The sequence below is a fragment of the Myodes glareolus genome, chromosome 9, assembly GCF_982192425.1.
Source record: "Myodes glareolus chromosome 9, mMyoGla1.1, whole genome shotgun sequence".
Taxonomy (NCBI): Eukaryota; Metazoa; Chordata; class Mammalia; order Rodentia; family Cricetidae; genus Myodes; species Myodes glareolus.
Window position 1 is genome coordinate 46,899,616 of NC_142034.1, and position 19,299 is coordinate 46,918,914.

At 49.5% G+C, this 19,299-nt stretch overlaps 2 protein-coding genes across 6 annotated transcripts in view; one reads left to right on the plus strand and one right to left on the minus strand.

The window, feature by feature from the left end:
• Positions 1 to 10,840, plus strand: part of Abr (ABR activator of RhoGEF and GTPase) — a 195,141-nt gene extending 184,301 nt beyond the window's left edge. For all 5 annotated transcript variants that reach the window (XM_087910294.1, XM_087910297.1, XM_087910295.1 and 2 more), the window contains 7 exons: positions 2,464 to 2,523; positions 2,764 to 2,873; positions 3,614 to 3,753; positions 4,554 to 4,688; positions 5,416 to 5,521; positions 7,675 to 7,822; positions 8,400 to 10,840. In XM_087910294.1, the coding sequence (XP_087766420.1) occupies positions 2,464 to 2,523; positions 2,764 to 2,873; positions 3,614 to 3,753; positions 4,554 to 4,688; positions 5,416 to 5,521; positions 7,675 to 7,822; positions 8,400 to 8,489 (789 nt within the window). In that variant the 3' untranslated portion in view covers positions 8,490 to 10,840. The remainder of the gene's footprint in view (positions 1 to 2,463; positions 2,524 to 2,763; positions 2,874 to 3,613; positions 3,754 to 4,553; positions 4,689 to 5,415; positions 5,522 to 7,674; positions 7,823 to 8,399) is intronic.
• A 432-nt stretch (positions 10,841 to 11,272) lies between these two features.
• Timm22 (translocase of inner mitochondrial membrane 22) lies at positions 11,273 to 18,761 on the minus strand. The gene is made up of 4 exons (XM_085695352.2): positions 18,496 to 18,761; positions 15,823 to 16,019; positions 14,771 to 14,843; positions 11,273 to 13,378 (listed from the first exon to the last, which is right to left on the minus strand). The coding sequence occupies exons 1-4, from the start codon at positions 18,731 to 18,733 to the stop codon at positions 13,302 to 13,304; spliced, it is 585 nt and encodes a 194-aa protein (XP_085551478.1). The 5' UTR covers positions 18,734 to 18,761; the 3' UTR covers positions 11,273 to 13,301.
• Positions 18,762 to 19,299: the final 538 nt, after the last annotated feature.

A 19,299-nucleotide genomic window follows, 5' to 3' on the forward strand; every position in this document is an offset into this window, starting at 1 on the left:
GCAGGTACTTGCCTGTTTCAGCTCCCAGGTGTTGGGGGTGGCACCTTTAATCCCAGCACTCAGGAGGCAGAGGCGGGTGGATCTCTGTGAGTTCAAGGCCAGCCTGGTCTACAGAATAAGTTCCAGGACAACCAGGGCTACACAGAGAAACCCTGTCTCAGAAAACAAAACAAAAAAGGCTTCCAGGAAAGCAGACTCATGTGGGGAAGAGAGGAAACGGGAAGTTTGTTCTAGAAGCAGCTAGACACCAGACTGCACACCAAGAGGCCTGTTGTTGCTTCTGAGAGAATCATGGTGCCACCAGCCACCACTCCAAAGTGCAGGTGCCAGGCTAGGCATGGTGCATGATATCCTACAGACTGAGCAAAGAGAGTAAGTCAGGGAGACTTGCCTGCACCCAGCTCACATTCCCTAGGTCTTGGATACTGGGTAGGTTCCTTGTACTGTTTGAGTCTCTGTGTCTTCATCTTCCGGATGGGAACAACTATGAAGTCTTGAACCACACTAGTGGGTTATGATCATTAAATGAGATATGTGTACAAAAGATTTGTCAAAGTGTCAGACTTCCACAGAATGCTCATACTCTTGTCAGGCAGCCTTATGAAGTAGGCATGGCTACTACTGTGAGGAAGTCAAGGCTCGTGGAGCCTTGGCGATACTCCCAAATTCGTGACATAGAATGGGAGCCCCAGGTCAGCCATGACCACTAATCCGTTATTTCTAAACTCAGGGTAAGTCCAGATGCCACTCCAGGGATTGGGAGCCATTGGCTCTGTCAAGAGGATGTGCCAAACCTTAGACTACTAAGACAGGAAAGGGATATACGGTGAATTCAGCTAGATGTCAGGACCATCAAACAGCCTGAGGCTGCTGCCAGTGCTTAGACTTACTTTCAAAAGGATTGGTTGAAAGTAGGCAAGAGGGGCTGGAGAGATGGCTCAGTGGTTAAGAGCATTGCCTGCTCTTCCAAAGTTCCTGAGTTCAATTCCCGGCAACCACATAGTGGCTCACAACCATCCATAATGAGATCTGGTGCCCTCTTCTGGTCTGCAGACATACACACAGAATATTGTATACATAATAAATAAATAAATAAATAAATAAAAAGTAGGCAAAAATGTGCACATCTGAAATCTCAGCACTCAAGAAGCTGAGGCAGGAGGATTGAGAGGTCCAGAGCAGCCAGGGTGACAAAGCAAGACCCTGTCTCAGAAATCTTCAAAGCAAGGGATGCATCTGTCCCAGTCAGCTAGGGAAGGGCAATTGAGATCCCTCTACCCTGTGTGGCCACTTCTGGGAGATAGAATCAGGTCATCAGGTCAGACAGAGGCCCTGATTCTAACACCCAGCAGTCTAGATGCAGCAGTCTAGATGCAGTAAAGGAACTGGGAAAAAGCAAGCCGTGCTGCAGGTCGAGGATTTGGGGGCAAAAGTTGGGCAAGAACAGAAGTTCAGGAAAGTAAGGCCAAAGTTGGGGCTTCTTTCTGTTGGGACTCTCTGGAGTCCTTGGCGTCAAGCTTCTGAATGAGAGGGCCTTGGCAGCTGTCTTTGTTGGAGACTGACCCACTGTGGGTAGGGGCTCTGCCCAAGGAAGATTTCCACATGCTGCATTCTAGTCTCAGTCCCATTCCTCCTCTGTGCACACACTGACTGTTGGGCACAGGGCTCAAGCCTCTGCAGCCTAGATGCAGGCCCAGAGCCAGCCAGGTATAGCCCCAGACCCCATCAGAGGTCACTGACTCAGGAAGGACCTGGGCTGACCCTCATCCGTCATTTCTTTTTTATGTGGGTACAGTGTCCTGTTTAGGCACATGTACCCCTGAAGGTGTAGAGACTTGCCCAGGAAGAAGGTGGGCAGGGGAGTTGCCTCAGCTCTGATCCCTTGAAGGAGAGGGGCCTTGTCACCTCAAAAGATGAGCTCATTCTTGTGTTTAAGTGGATGATGGTGGGTGTTGAATCACTATGGTAATTAGATTCCACTGCATACACTTAAAGAGTGATGTCATCATCTTAAGATGTCAATATTTACATTATCCTGGAAATGATATTCTTTACAGCTACTTAAACTTGCCATAGTACTGTTGAGTTTAAAACATGCAGGGGTTGGGGGTGGCTGGGATATAATGCCTGGGCACAGGGTGGTTTTAGTGTTCCAGTCTTCTGGTAGGTGCCAGGAAACCGGGAGGTGCCAAGGCCCATCTGACTGTAGTCGGGAGCCAGCACGGTGACAAGCTTGGTGTCTCCTAGAAGGTGCCCCTCCTCTTCAGCGGATCAGGGGTCCTTCCCTAGGGAAGACTCGGGGGAGGGGACTGCGGGCTCAGGCTACTTCAACAGGTTGATTTCAAGATCAGCATCTAGCCTTCTGCCTTTCCCACCCTTTACCTGTCTTGCGAGACGACTGCTGACCAATGGGGAAGCTGTGCTCTGACCTCCTTCCCTACCCCCCCCCCCCCCCCCCGGCAGCTGGATCCGCAGACTGTGGAAACCAAGAACTGGCATACGGATGTGATTGAAATGAATGGGGTAAGGACATCTGAGCCATGGTGGGCACCCTCCTGCCACCTTCCCCTGGGTGCTAGGCTGCTTGTACCTCCCTCAGTCCAGTGTCCTCTTTTTGGCCACACCCTTCCCTATCCCAGCTGCAGGTGTGCATGGAGCCCTGCCAGCTTAAGGGTAGCCCTGTTTACAGTCCTGGGAAAGAGACCCTATATTTGGTGACACTCATGCCCTGGGGGATTTGTACCTACTCCACCCCCTGACCAGATCAAAGTGGAATTCTCCATGAAATTTACCAGCCGTGACATGAGCCTGAAGAGGACCCCATCCAAAAAGCAGACTGGTGTCTTCGGAGTGAAGATCAGTGTGGTGACCAAGTAGGTGCTGCCTTGGAGACTGAGTGGCTTGGGTACCCAGGTGCCAGCCACATCCCACCTCCCAGCCCCTGCCCGTGCCAGCAGCCTAGTCAGTCACCACAGGCAAGCAGTGTAGAGCCCAGAAATGGCTCCCAGGATGTTTTAGAAATAAAAAGTCCCACATGGAAACGGTGGACAGTCCCAGGGGAAGCCAGAGTGTGTTTCCTGCGGTAAACAAGAAGTGACAGTGATTGTGGGCCCACATGTGGGCTTGGCAGCAGTGAGCTGGAGTCAGAGGGTGGCTGGCTGGGAAGGGCCACGCCCGTTAGGTCACTCTGCCCCTCTGGGCGCTTTGTTCCCAGGTCTTGACCTACCCTGGTCATAGGAATTAGCTGCTTAGCCTGCCTGTGAACATTTTTGTTTGCTGTTTTTCCTTTCCCCTGGAGGATTTTTTTTTTATTGCATTGCTAGGGTGCAGTCCCAGGGTCTCACACTTGCTACAGCAGTGCCCTGCCCGCGAGCATCTGAACCCAGTGGGGTGATCTTTCACCGATCTTTGAGACTTCTTCCCCCGCCATGCTCATTGCCGTACCTCAGCAAGCAGGGAATGGGAAAACCTCTTCTCCAGGCCTTCCTTGCCTTGACTCCTGACCCCAAGGGGCTGATGCTGCATAAGGCCCTGCTACGCTGTGGGAGCTAGAGGGGCACAGCCAGTGTGAGAAGCTCCCTCCATCCATCCCCTGTACACCCGTGTCCTACAGGCGGGAGCGCTCCAAGGTGCCCTACATCGTACGACAATGTGTGGAAGAGGTGGAGAAGAGGGGCATCGAGGAGGTTGGCATCTACAGGATATCAGGGGTGGCCACGGACATCCAGGCACTGAAGGCCGTCTTTGATGCCAGTGAGTAGGGAGGCCCGGTGGGCATGGGTGGAGAGCAGGGAAGTCTTGGCCTATAGTTTGTTGTGGCATGACGGAAGCTGTTTCTGAGTCCTCTGACAAGTTACATGTTCTACGTTTTGTCACTTAGTCTCCCTCCTCAGTTTCTTACCCACTGCTACAAATAAGGACGGCATTCAGAGAGGTTGGGTCCCTTACTCTGGGTTACCCATCTCGTAAGGTTTTGTACCTCAACTTAAACTGAGACCTTTTTGACTCCAGAGTATATACTGCTGGCTCAGGCTCCTCCCTGCTGTCTCTGGGCCCTGTTACCCTGGGGCAGGTCTTTCTCGGCACAGCCCTTCTGTGGTCTGGCTCTTGGTTTCCTCTGGGTCAGGCTGAGGCGATGGTAGCATATCCCAGTGTTCAGGGTGCTTGAATTAGGCCAGCAGCAATGAGTCGAGCTAGGTAAGGAGGATAGGGACTGAGAGCATGCTGGTATATGACTCGCTGGAATGTGTGATGAGGTGTGTGCTATGTGGTGTGGATATAGCTCTGGTGCTCTGGGTGACAAGTTATGTCTCTTCTCTCTTCTGGGAAAGCCTGTCCCCTGCTGTCCTTTCCTACAGATAATAACTGAGCTGATATAATAGAGCTGGTGGGCACCATGTATGTTCTGCCTTTCTAAGGGGAAGCCAAAGGCTGAACTGCAGTGGGTAGAGGTTTGAGGGACAGATCTGGAGGGATGGGAACAGTACTGAGGGCTGCCACTGAGAAGATGTCTCAGGTCAGTGTAGCCTCAGACTTTACCCCCTCCTGTTCAGATAACAAGGACATCCTACTGATGCTGAGCGACATGGACATCAATGCCATCGCTGGTACCCTCAAGCTCTACTTTCGGGAACTGCCTGAGCCCCTCCTCACAGATCGACTTTACCCAGCCTTCATGGAGGGCATCGGTGAGGTTTCTGGCATCCTGGGAGGGTTGACTGGGCTGAGTCTAGGCTGCTGAAATGACAGGCAGGAGGAGATGCCCTGGGAACTACTGCCAGTGGCATGTCCAGTGCACTCTCTGTCACTGTGTTTGAAGGACCCGAGAGTGCGGTGGGCTCTTGCTATCTGCCTGTGTATCCCCTTTGTGGCTCCTCTTTATTTATTGATCTGTTTCCTAGAAGCACAGGCATTTAGGGAAGAAGGCCCTGAGCTGGTAGCTACCAGGACCAGAGAAGTGGGTTTAAACTGTAATATAGTGGGGACAGCTGCCCTGATCTCCACAGAATGACTCTCCTGATTGCTCAGGTACTAGCCAGTGAACCTCCTGTGCCCACATGGGCCACTTCCAGGCCTGGCACAATGCTCCCATCTGTCTTCTCCTGAGGCAGACAAGGCTTCAGACCCCATGGGGAATGTGAAATCTAGGGGAGGCTGTTGAGTCTAGGTGCCACCATCAGAAGTGTTTGACAGGAAATATCCCCACCCCTAGTAAGAATGTGCAACTCCTGGGTTAAACTAGCACCGAGTATGGCTTGTGTGGCATTGGGATAATGGCTAGTTCAAGAGGGAAGGAAGAGGCCGCTCCCCCAATCTGCTTTCTAGCCACGTTACCCATGGTGGGACATCCCAGGGGAACCTGCTGCTGACAGCCCCTCCAGCCAAGCCCTGCCCAAGCCCTTTCTCCTCCTGCAGCCCTGTCAGACCCTGCTGCCAAGGAGAACTGCATGATGCACCTACTTCGCTCCCTGCCCGACCCTAACCTCATCACCTTCCTTTTCCTGCTGGAACACTTGAAAAGGTAAGGAGGAGAGGTGGGGCTCAGGCAGAACTGTCACCTGTCCTGCCAGACCCATCTTCTCAACTTCACCTCATGGGTACTGACCTGTGCTAGGCCGCCCACAGAAGCCTGAGTGATTGTTTTCAACCTCCTAATTGTAGCCTAAAGTAATTGGCCATGGCACAGTGACACATGCCTGTTGTCAGGATGCTGAAGCAGGGGGATTGCTTGAACAATCAAGAATAGCTTGAAAACCATCCTCTTAGAGTGGTGGGTGAAGCACAGAGCCTTAGGTTGGTTTTAATCTCTGTGCTCCAGATGCAGCCATATAGTCGGTGCAGTTTTTTGCTTGTTTGCATTTACTTACTATGTTTGTGTGTATACATATATGTATGTGCCATGGCTTGCATGTGGAGCTCAGAGGACAACTTGTAGAAGTTGGTTCTCCTTGCTGAACTCAGGTCATCAGAATTGGCAGGAAGGACCTTTAACCACTGAGCCATCTCACCAGCCCAGTGTAGCATTTTTTAAGTGAAACAGAAAGGGCAGTAACAGGGTGGGTATCCTCATCACTCACTTTTCAGCTCAGGACTAACACAGACACCGACCTGGTGTTTCTAAATCCACCTGCTACGTTAGACCTGCTCCTCTGAGTTCATCCCCTTACCCAGGTGCTGGCTGTAGTTCAGTCAGGCCAGGCTCTGGAGGGCCAGTGGGGACTTAGACACAGCTGAGGCTGCTGCCTTGTTTTTCCCATCATGAGACAATGTCCCTCCCTCTGGTTTGGCGAGGAGCAGAGTCCCAACCAGTTCCCAAATAGTTTGGTGAACATTGTGGGAGGACACACTAAGGGGGAATAGGAAGGGAAAATTCATTAGGTTTTCCACCCTGGGAACTGGGCCCACATCTGGGTTCCTGGGTGTGTGTGTGTGTGTGTGTGTGCGCGCGCGCTAACCAGCTGCATAGCTCCCTGCTGGCATTGAAGCGTTTGCCTGTTTCCAAAGCAGTCAGCAGGCACATTTGTGACTCTTCCCCTAGAGGGTGGGAGTTGCATTGAGAGTAGGATGAGAGGCCCTGGCCAGGGTGTGTGTGTCAAAGCCTCAGAAACATCTTCTAGTATGCAGTCAGGGGAGGCCCAGAATTTGTGTTTGATGATACTGAGCCTGCCTGGACAGTAGGCACAGATGGCAGCTCCCACTGTCACTCGGGACATATCAATGGAGTACCTGGTCTGTTGGTAAGAGAAGCGGGGAAACTCTGGAAAGAGCCAGAGCAAGCCTGTGAGCATACCCTTCAGAGGCAATGGGGGATTCAGGCCTTAGACTTGTTACAGCTGTTCCTGCTACACACAGCCTGCATAACTGCAGGCCCAGCTAGCCGCTGCCTCTGGGCAGCACGTCCTCCTGCCCTGCCCTGCCCTGCCCTGTCCTGCCCTGCCCAGCCCAGCCCAGCCCTGCCCATACACTGTTGACTCCCCATAACTACTACTGTACTCCTGGGGAGATTGCTCAGAGTTCAGAAACCAGCTCTAGCACCTATTAGCTGTGTGACTCTGAATAAATCACTTAACTTCTCTGTACTTGGTTTCCTCACCTCTGCAGCGGAGAGGATGTTACTTGCCTCAAAATGGCTGGCAGTATACAGTATTACAGGAAGAGTTCTTAGAACAGTAGTATTTGCCATCTTTTTTGGGGGGGGGGATTGGTTTTGGTTTTTCAAGACAGGGTTTCTCTGTGTAACAACAGCCCTGGCTGTTCTGGAACTCACTCTATAGACCAGGCTGGCATCGAATTCACAGATTGACCTGCCTCTGCCTCCCTGTGTTGAGATTAAAGACATGCACCGCCACACCCAGTGTATTTTCCATCTTATTGCAATGATTTTATCTAAGCCAGGGGTGGTGCCATTGATAGTTGTTCATCCTGACTTGGCAGTTTCCCATCAGTTTGGCACATAGCCTAGGAGCTGGGGGTATGTTACAGCAATATACTGGGATGCATCTGGGACTTCAATCCCTAGTCTAATGTCCTTCCCTCCTGTAGGAAGGGAAGCTAGGTGACTACTCACTTGATGCCTGAGGGAGCTTCTTCAGGTGCCTTCAGCGTCCCTGCACCCCAGGTCTCCTGGGGCTGCTGAAGAGGGACTTACTTCTCTGTTCTCCTTCCATTTCCCAGGGTTGCTGAGAAGGAACCCATCAACAAGATGTCACTTCACAACCTGGCCACTGTGTTCGGCCCCACGTTACTGAGACCCTCAGAAGTGGAGAGCAAAGCACATCTCACATCAGCTGCAGACATCTGGTCCCATGATGTCATGGCCCAGGTACTACCAGCACTGTGCAGGCCTCCAGGCAGTTCAGAGGCCCCACCTCCCCTCCTAGGCAACTGAATTGGTGCTATATAGAGTACCTAAGCACAGGGCCACAGAGCACCCTCTCTGCTTAGGCCAGAATACCATGTCAGAGTTAAAGAATGCTTGTCCAGGTGCTAGCTGCTTTCCTGAGAGGGCCTCAGTCTCAGGTATAGAAGATTCGGGACTGGGGGTTGACCTCATGTATGAAAGATCTGGGGTTGCTTTCAGAGTCAGGCTTTCCTGGGCTCCCTTCAGTATCAGGATAGGCTGTCCAACCAAAGCTGATATCAGGCCCCCTTCTGACTTAGGCATGGAAGTTGCCACTAACCCCTGACCCTTGGCCCTGCAGCACCCTCTAGTGCTGTAAAAGAGTGAAGGAACCTAGGCTTCCTAAAAGGGGGAAGAAGCCAGAATGAGCCTGGGATGGATGTGACCTGGGCAACAACAGACTTGGCTGCAGCTTGGGAGTCATTTCTTCTCGGCATAGCAGGTGAAAGGGGGTCTAGAACATGAGGACTCTAACCTCAGTCTCCTTGTTTCCCCACAGGTCCAGGTCCTACTTTACTACCTGCAGCACCCCCCCATCTCCTTCGCAGAACTGAAGCGGAACACACTGTACTTCTCTACAGATGTGTAGCCTGAGTTGGGCAGCTGTAGGGGTGGCCAGAGCCAGCCCTCCAGCCAGGGCCCTACATAGACTTGAAAGACTGCGACAGAAACTCCCCAGCCTAGCACTCCGGAGTCCAAGGGAAGCCACCTTCCGAGAACTGGAACCTGTGCATCTTTTGTGCCACCTTGTACAAAGCCAGCTGACCAGCCCCCAGCCTCACCACACCCCAGCACCTACCCTCTGTACCTTTGCGTGTGTCTGATGCTCCGTGCTGTCCAAGATTGTTTTATGTATATTTGTGATGCAGAAAAGGTAGTGGCCAAGCTGGTGTGGGCACAGACAGCCTGCTTTGTTCTTTCATTTCTCCCAACAGTTTCTTTCTGCCTGAGTCCAGTTTGGGGACTTTTATTTTGCACTGTGTAACTGCTGCCAGCTTCTCCTCTCCTGGCCCTGCTCCCAGATTGCAGCCTCCCTGCAGTGTCTCTGCCCTCTCCATCATCCCAGCCTGCTGCATGCATGTGCAGCATGGGGATTTGCTCCATCACTGCAAAGTTCTGCAGAGGCCCTGGGCAGTGGTGGCCTGTCTGATGTGCTGTGTGCCGCCCTTGGCCTCATTGCTCTCTACCTATGGAAGCACACCTGCTTTCTTTGCTGTCTGTGCAAATGTTGAACAAGGAGACAGACACACACTAATTCTCAGCTTAGCACAGAGCTGGAGAGCTGATTTCTGGAATGTTCTATTTGAGAATTGCCCTTTCTGGGGTTTGTCTGTTCTATCTCCTGCCTTCCATGAGGCATCTTCAACTGTTTCTTTGACTGCTGGATTTTCTGTTTCCTTTCCCCTGGTATTGTTTTGAGTGTAATGACTCACACGTGTCCTGCTATCAAGAGAGGTCAGGAATGCACCTGAGGATGTGGTGGGCACCCAGGCTGTGAACCAAGACGGATGGAGCGGACAGCAGTGGCAAGTCAAGGGAAGCCAGTCTTCACAGTAAAAACCTGCAGAGGCTGTCCTAGTGGATGGAGCACGACCTCCCGAAGGGCAACATCTGTGGCTGAGTCAGGTGTCCAGATGAAAGCAGGCTCTGTCCTGGAACCTGGAACCTCATATACCTCGTGGTACTTTTGCCTTAGATTTTACACCCTCAACAGCCAAGCACTGCCACGGGGCAGCCACCTTGTCATGTGTGCTCCAGAGCCTAGGAATAGAAGGCACAACCCAGCAGGAACAGCCCTGCCCTGGCACTGGCCCAGCTTCTAAATAGAAACCTGTGGGTAATCCCAAATATTCTGGAAGTTGGGGGGCAGGCTGCCTTCCTTATATGTTCTGTTGGGGCTCCAGAGCATGGGGTCAGCAGGTGTCATTCCCAGCTTGGCAACCTATTGCTTGGTACTAGAAAGAGACTTGTTCCCAAAGCACCATTACCAGTCTGTGGCAATTAGCAGGGAAAGGTGCTCCTGTCATAGGGGCTTGAGCTAGACGCAGCTTCCTGGATCTTCTGTGTGGCAGAGTTGATTCTTGGCCCTCAGGATTGGGGAGACCAGCTCTCATTGTGTGTGCTCAGGGCTAAGTCTAAAGATGGGTTTGCTGGCCCCCAAGCTGTTGTTTGCTAGGTGAAAGGCAGGGCTTTCAGGTCTTGTTCATACCTGTTGCCTTTGACAGAACGGTACAGTTTGTGCATACAGGAGAAAGGAATGCCAACTTCCCAACTGCCTATTAGCAGTTTAACAAGGAGCCTTGCTGTCTCAAACAGGTGAAAGAGAATGCCTGTGAGTGTAGAGGTCACATCATCTAGCCACGGTCTTGGCACTCAGATACTGGTGTGTGGCATTTTTGCTTCCAAAGAATTGACAGTTAACAAATTATCAAAGCCCATCAAAACAGTGCCTCCTGTCTCTTTGAAACAAGGAATGTTGGCTTCTGGGCATTAGCTACTGCAGCCCCCAGGTTGCTTAGACAGTATAACAGCTGGAAGGCTGGAGGAGGAGCTGCGAAATATTAAAGGTTGCTATTATTTATAAATTCCACCCCAAGTGGGGCAAGTCAGGTGCCAGACCTGAACTGAGGTGCACCAAGGAAGTATCTGGTGTTTCTTCTGAGACAGGGGCCACGCAGCCCCATCACTACCAGCAGGACACCAGGAGGCAGGGTCCGGGAATCCCAGGCATGCCTGTACTTGCTTGGGCAGTGAGTGAGGGCTGCCAGCTTTTGCTGATAAGGTAGGATGGGACCCCTAATAAGTTGGTATGGATATATTTTTTTTGTCTCTGTTCCGTTTAAACTTAATGTAGATTATTATAAATTGATGTAAACCACGTGAGAGGGAAATGTTAATAAAAAAAATAACTGCAAAGCCCCAACATTTGCACAAAAGTCAGCCCTGTGGTGTGGATGTTTGTGTTCTTAGTAGTCTAGGGAAGATCACCAATCTAAATATTTAAGCCCTTCCAGCTGCAGCCACATGTTTCCAGGAACCTGTTTATCTGTCGATCCTTGAACCTCTGACTTTTGGGGATTGTGGCAGTTGTGGGGAAAAGCCTCTTCTCGCTCTCTACACATTCCCAAGTCCTTGCTGCTGTAGTTCCCTTCATGGGATACTCACTATGGACCTGGTCATCAGTGTGCCTGGGAAAAATGGCAGAGGTGGCCCATTGACTTTCCACTAACTTAGCTGTATTTTCCTCAAAATCGGCATGTTATAGCAGCCTTTGGTTGAATTTGCTTGTCAGGGACCTGCATCCCCCACCAAGAGACGACTCTCTCCTTCAGGAGAGCCAGTAGAGCTTGTGTGGGACTTCCACCAGCCGAAGCCATTGGACACTGTTTATTCTGGAGATGAGGAACAGATGTGTCTGCAAATTGCTGTTTAGTTTATGAGCTCATACTGACCCCCCAGCCATCTAAAACAGGAAGCTATTCATCTCCCCTTGATTGAATAGTCCACGTGGACAAGGCCTGGCTTGTTCAGCTGATGTCTACTGACAGCCCTGAGGCTCCTCTTTGCCAAGACGGTTGTGATGGCAACATTTCTTGTATTGAGGCTCATGTGGAAGACCAGCTGGTCAAAGACCTCAGGCACCTGAGCACTTTGACAGGTGCCAGCTAGAAACCATCTTTGCTTCAAGGTGTTCCTAGATGAAAAATTTACCAACGGTGTAGGAAACACTCCTATGCTTCAGCCGGTCTCAGTGATGAAGCCTCATGCTTATGAAAACAAGGCAGGCATCATACAGAATTCACTGGGGGCTACAGGCAGGGAGAGGGTCTCTAATAGAGTACTCGCCTAGCATGTTTGAAGCCTTGGGTTAAAATTTTTCATTTTTTGAGACAGTAGCTCTGGCTGTCCTGGAGTTCTCTCTGTAGATCCAGGCTGGCCTCAAAATCAAGAGATTTTTGCCTGCCTGTCTCCTAAGTACTGGGATTAAAGGCGTACACTACCCAAGCCTTGGGTTTTTTCCTCAGCAGAGAAGAACATGGGCCCCGTGCACTAGCTCACACCAAGGGAATAGCACAAAGGCAATACTCTGGATTTGATGCCGTCACTCACACACGATACACACTCAAATGACTACTGTTGAAGTGGACTCTGACGACTGCTTACAGGTAAGTGGAGATGACGCAAGCAAAGAAAGCGTGGAAGGGTTATTAGTATACAGCAGGAAGGAAGATTGACTGCTGGCTGAAGGCAGTCATTGCAGGTCTTTCCTGAGCCTCACACACAGCTGACGGGAGGTCAGGACCGAGTCCATTAACTCCATCCTCCTGCACCCACTACAGTAACGTAGTCCAGTGGCACAGAACAAGGACGGTGGTGCGCAGGCCTTCAACATTTGACTTGGGCCGGTAGTTACTGAATGACTGAGCTGGCAGGATAACCACAGCAAGACGCTCACGCATCTTTAACCTGGGCTGGGGTCTGAAACCACTGGTTCAGCAAGCTGCATGCATGACCACCAGCCAGCCCAATGGGGTTCTCTACAGAGGCAGAAGAGTTACCAGCATTTTGCAGTGCACCTAAGAACATGGCTAGACTGCTTCTGGGGAGAGGCCCAGCTGACAGTGACTGGTGACAAAGGTGCAGTTTCCACAAACCCTGTTTTCCAATCTCTCCACGTTTGTAGGAGATACAAAAGCTAAGAAAATAAACTCTTTGTAACAGTACATATGATCTTTAAAAAAGAAAACAAAGAAATGGGTATTTTGCCTACATGTATGAGCAGTGATGCCTGGCGCCCTCAGAGGGCCTTGGACCCCTGGGATTAGAGTTACAGATTGTTGTGAGCCACAATGTGAACCAAACCTGGGACCTCTGGAAGAGCAGCTAGTGCTATTAAACACTGAGCCATCTCACTAGCCCCCATATACTTATTTTTAACAAGGATAGCAAAGACACTAACTGAAATGCTATACTTGCCTGGATGTTTACTTTGCCCTGCCCTGGCACTCAAGATGAATGCTTGCACAGTCTAAAGGAAGAAGAGCTTCCTAGCTATGGGCAAACATACTGCTACCTCTCTGTTCACAACTGGAGAGCTGAGTGGGGTCAGGACTGAGCCTGGATCGAGCTCAATTCTTAACAGTCAACATACTGCCTCCTGATCTTTTTACTGCAAGGAGGCATACCATCTATGCTGAAAAACCTGGATGGAATTCAGAAGTAGAAAAGTACTGCTGCTCCAGCGGCTGGAAGCAGAGAACAGTGAGGTGGTTCTCTCACACCACCAACTGTAGAGCAAACAACTGGCTTCGCCCCTGAAGCAATGCCAAGCATGTAGAAACTGCTCCAAAGAAGAGTCCTGAAGTTGGTTGGCATCCTCCTTCCTTTCAGGCTATTTCTTTCATCGTAGGTAATAATCGATTGCAGCAGAGAAAGCAGCAAAACCTCCACAACCTATGGCCCCGGCCTTCACACCAGCTGCAAAGCAAACATGAGCAGTGTTACCATAGTAACAGGTGCTATACTGGACTGTACTTCCAAAAATTTTGCACCACAGATGCAGAGAAACCAATTTAAGCATGTTCAATCATTCAAACTCAGTGTCTCATTAAGATTTCAGTGAAGCAGCATATTCCATCCAAATCACTGTGCTTCGTTTAACTATACATTTCCTTAGTTCTCATTCCAAACAATTACTGTTTCCAGTTGTATAGAACTAGCCCCTCACAGTCAAGAAAACTGGTTAAGGGAAGTGGCCCTTGGAATCAAATGAAAGCATAGGGCCTTATACCCTGATCTGTTTATGGGATAAATTCCTGGGAAGGTGATCAAAGCATTTCTTCAACCAGCCCCCCTTGGTCTTTTGAGACAAGGTCTCTTGACGCCTTCTGAGTGATGGGCTTACATGCATGTATCATCATGCCCAGTGTGCACTTAGCTTTCAATCAGTAGAAATCTAAGAGTCCCCAACTGCAGAAAGACACAGCTATTAAAATTCATATACAAAATTAACACTGACCACTGGGACTGGGGCTGGGACTGTAGTTCAGTACTAGAATTTATGCTTAGTGTTTACAAGGACCTGGGGGTTCCCAGGACTGTAAAACAAACAAAACCCTGACAACAGTATTCAATTTTAAAAAAATGTTCAGACACTTGAAATGCCTGGCATTTCAGTTCTCAGCACAGCCTGCAGGTGTGGACAAATGGAGTGCTCGGGGCTGAGTGACTTAGCTAGGCTTCTGCACTATCCTACATGCCAACATACTACTTACCATGAGAACATCATCATCTCACACTCAATATGGAAGATCTAGCTCTATGGTTAATCATGGGTAATTTTCCCATGCTTTTGAGAACAGCAGGGGACACTTTCAGTCATCCCACCCTAAAAAGCTATAAGCATCTGGTCACAGTGCACATGATCTCATTCCACACACCAGCAAAGATTTATCTGGGGGCTGGAGAGATGCTCAGCAGTTAAAAGAGCATTTGTTCCTCCTGTAGAGGACCCAGGTCTAGTTCCCACCAGCCACATGTAGTTCCAGCCCTCTTCTGGCACCAGGCACACATGTGGTACACAGACATATTCATGCAGGCAAAACACCCATACAAATAAAAATAAATACTTTTTAAAAAGGAAGAAGAATTGATCTGGTCCAAAATCTCTGGAGTGCCAAGGATTAGACAGCCTAATGTAGTTGGATATATATTAAAGCTCCTAGAACCAAGTCAACATGGAAGTAGCCAGGATTTATTTGTCAGAGGGAAGAGTATCAAGCATCCTTAGAACACTCATGCTGAGAAATGTCAACATCAGCACGTTGTCCTGGACCACAAAAGAAAACCACTCGAGAGCTGTTTACTAACCTCTGAAACCAATGGCTCCGCCGGTGATGCAGCCGCTGATGACACTGTTCTTCCAGTCTGACTTTCCCCGGTACTGTGGGTGGAGAGATACTGTTTAGAGCCAGGGAAACAAGCCAGACCAGACGGCTGAGGAAGAAAACACAGGGCCTTCTGCTGCCTAGTTTACTCCTACCCAAAGGAAACCCTTAGTTTTCAAAAGGGCAGCTCCTAAGAGTTATATGTGCTTATACATGTTTCCTGCAGGTGGCACCAGAGGGTTGAAGTCAAGGCTAGCATTTGGGGATAATCAAAAGTTCTTATTCTCCAGTATAATTTTTTTAATCTTACTTCTTTATTTACTTCTTGTGTGTGGAAGCACATGTGAAGGTCAGAAGACCTCCTTCTACCATGAGGAGCCCAAGGATTGAACTCAAGAGAATCAGGTTTGGTGGCAGGTACTTTAACCCTCTGAGCCCTCTCCAGTATAAAACATTAACCACAATTACCGGGGTGGAGATGTGGCTCAGTGGTAGAGCACTTGCCTGTTATGCATAAAACCCCAAGTTCAATCCCCAGCACCAAATAAATGGGGAAAAAGATCACTTTTTGCCTATAGAAGATTAAAAAAAAAAGAAGCAAACCCCATATTATAAATATGTAAAAAGTTCAATTAGAGACTAATCTAGACCAAACTTGGACATTTTAAAATGCTTGTTTTGAGGCAAAGTCTTCCTAGGTAGCCCAGGCTAGCCCAGATCTCATGCTTCTCTGCTTCAGCTCCTTTGTGAAGTGACCAACACAGAGCACATCTAACTAAGGCTTGACATTTCTAATCTGCAGTCCAGGAAGATCACTAGGAACACTGGTCCTGTGTGATGGGCTGGGAATGGTGGCGCGCGCCTTCAATCCCAACACTCGGGAAGCAGAGGCAGGTGGATCTCTGTGAGTTCGAGGCAACCTGGTGTACAGAGCCATTCTAGGACAGCCACTGCTACACAGAGATTGTAACTTGAAAGACAGAAAAGGTATGGGATGGCAGCAGAGGGAATTCTCAGGAAGGAAGAGGCACTTACAGATTCTACCAGACACTCAGTACACGAGAACATGGCGCCCACAATGGCAAAATTTTTGGCGTATGACATTCCTCTTTGTCCCATGTCTTTCAGAACTTCTTTTGCGGTTGGTGTCCGGTAAGGGTCCTTAGGGTCAAAGCCTACATTGGTATCAATGCCGGCCGTAAAGACCCCAAATGCACCTCCCAAGACAAATCCTAGGAACAAGCAGAGACAAGAGTCTGCACACTCAGGACTACCATTTTGGGGCATTTGAAGACGGCCTTTTTGGTCTCTCACTATTCAATCTCAACCCTGCTTCCTCCACAGTCACACGTGGAGTCTTCCCCCCACCAAACTCTTCTAGGATTTCTTCTTCCTTTCATTTTCCAGTCTTTCAGCTTTAACCCTGTTTCTCTGTAGAGCAGCCACCCTCAAGCTCAGCTACCGACTTTGCATACCATTCCCTGAACCATGCCAACATTCTTAACTGTCACTTATAGGCATTACCACACATTCTGGAATACTCTTTTTCACAGTAAGTTGGGAAGTAGATGTTATTGTTCTCTCTTTCTAGCATTTTTGTTTGTTTGAGACAGGGTCTCACTATATAGTCCTGACTGACCTGGAACTCCCTCTTGTAGACCAGGCTAGCTCAAACTCAAGAGATCCACCTGCCTCTGTGTCCCTAGTACTTGGATTAAAAGTGTGTGTCACTACCATCCAGCTATCCTCTCTAAACCAAAGTTCAGAGACGTTAAGTAACTGTCTCCAAAGTTGCATGGCTATTATATGGGAAATCCTAGGTTGCTGTCAACAAGTGACTTGTCTAAGTCTTGGACATCTCTTTATGTTTATATGGGTGTAGGCCAGAGGTCAATCCTGGATGTCACTTCTCAGGAACCATCCACCTTTTTCTTTTCTTTTTTTTCAAGACAGGGTTTCCAGTGTAACAGCCCTGGCAATCCCAGAACTTGTCCTGTAGACCAGGCTAGCCTCAAACTCACACAGATCCACCTGTCTCTGTCTTCGGCGTGTTAAGATTAAAGGTGGGTGCTGGGTGCCATACCCTCAGTCACCTTTTTTCTTTCTTTTTTTTGTTTTGTTTTTGTTTTTGTTTTGTTTTTCGAGACAGAGGTTTTCCTAGCTTTGGAGCCTTCCTGGAACTCTCTCTGTTAACCAAGCTGAACTCGAGCCCAGAGACCCGCCTGCCTCCGTCTCCTCAGTGCTGGGATTAAAGGCGTGCACCGCCAGCACCTGGCTCACCTTTTTCTTAAAGAGGGTCTCTCAATGGACCTAGAACTGACTAGGCTAAGCTGGCTGATAACTGAGCCCCAAGGACCTGCCTGCCTATCTTCCCAGTGATGGAATTACAAGTAATTTTCAGGCATAACTGACTTTATTTATTTACTTACTTACTTATCTATCTATTAATGTGAGACATAGTCTATATAGCTGTCCTGAAGCTTGCTATGTAGATCAGGCTGGCCTCAAATTCAGTCAGCCTGCCTCTCTAGTGCTGGGATTACCTCCCCCGCCATACCTGGCTTTTACAAGGAGGCTGGGCATTGAACTGAGATCTTCATGCATGCACAGCAAGCCCTTTACCATCTGCACTTTCTGCCTAGCCATTTCTGCATGGATGTCTTACAAGATCATTGTAAGTTCAGTGAAACTAGACACCACCTCCCCTCCCAAAATGCCTCACTTTCCAATCCCTCTGCTCAAACCTCTCTCTTCTGTCTACTACACTTAAGATTTGCTTTTTGCTTGTTTAGTCGGTTTTTTTGTTTTGTTTTTATTTTTGAGATAGTGTCTACATCACGTAATCCTGGCTGTCCTGGAATTCACTATATAGACTAGGTTGGCCTGGAACTCTGAGCTCTGATTGCCTCTTTATCCCTACTTTTTAAGACCTGAACTCCTGCTATTCGGATTTCTTAAATGCTTTTCATTCCTACTGAAATGTAAACTCATTACAATTACAGTTAACCCTTTTACCTGCACACTGGAAGAGTGCTGTACATTCTCAAATCCTCCAAGGTTAATTAGTGGTTTTTTTGTTCGTTTTTCTAATGTCCCATTCCACCCCACGCCGACTGTCTAATTACACTGGCCTTTAGTTTTTCATTTGTTGTTGGTTTTTGGTTTGGTTTGGCTTTTGAGACAGAGTCTAATGTAGAACTGGCTTTCCTGGAACACTCTTTGTAGACAAGGCTAGCCTCGAACTCACAGAAAGCCAACTGCCTCAGCCTCCCGAGTGCTGGGATTAACCTCAAACTTCTGGCTTGAGGACCTTTGCATTTGCAATGCCCTATGTGTCTGTAGCACACTTCTGCCCGGGGTTCAGAAATTCTCTACCAGGGCTCCTGTCACTGTCATCCATATTCCCACTGCCCAGCACATGACAATTGCTTAAGTAGCAACTGTTAGAATGGACAAATGAATGAACAAAAGCAGGTACTTAGAAATCTGCAGGCCCTGGCTTTAGTTCTGATTCTCCGTTCCGATTCCCAACAGTGAATGTTAACCCCAGGATCAAGAGAGGCATCTTCGGGTTCATTAAGGCAGTCGGGGGGCAATCAATGGTCGAGACCCACAGGTCCTTCGCCTCCCAGGCTCGGGGTCTTAGCAAGGAACCCCAAGGCCCTCCAAGTCTGCAGCCTCCCAAGGGTCCCACGAGCCTCGCCTCACCTCCCACGCAGGCTAGCACAGCCTTGAAGGCGCAACTTTCCATCGCCCTCTCGATCATCTTCTGCTCCTCGCTCTTGGAGGGACTCGGGATCCCGCCCAGGCTGCCAGGCTCCAGGAGTCGCGGCTGACGCTTGTCGCCCACCAGGTACTGCAGAAGAAGGCTGTACTGCAGCGGAGCTTCGGCGGAACCCGCCGCCTCGGGAGCTGAAGCCCCGGCCTTGGAGGCAGCCGCCGCCATGACGGTAGGGGCTCTAGAACCTTTCGCGTCCTACTTCCCCCAGCAGATTCCACACGCTTGCCTAGGTGTCCAGCCATCGTAACGCAGCGGCAGATTCGCCACATTGAGGAAGCTGCGGTAGCAAAAGTTGGCCTATGCACCAGCGTCAAGGAAGTTACAATGTTTCCTCAAAGCCTCTTGTAAATACTGACTCGGGTCTGTATGGCATTGTTAAAAGACTGACAACAAGATTCAGGGTCTCCCGAACACCCCGTCAACTAGGTGGCTCCAGTGCAGTGCGTGCCGGGATTTGTAGTTCTAACATCAAACGTCTAACTACATTTCCCAGAAAGCTGTGCGTGCGCTCGCCCGGCCGCTTCCTCCAGAAGCTCTAGTTGGTAGCTCCCGCTAGACTGCAGTTTGTTGAACATCTAGCAGGGGGCGTGCGTGCCCGCTTTGTTGCCATGTCAAGCTGCAGAGATCCTGCCACCTCAGTCAGGCGGGTTGGTATTCTGAGATCAAATAATGGTACGTGCTTTGCAAGCAAATGTTGAACCATGGCATAAAGGTGTTTAATAGATATTTTA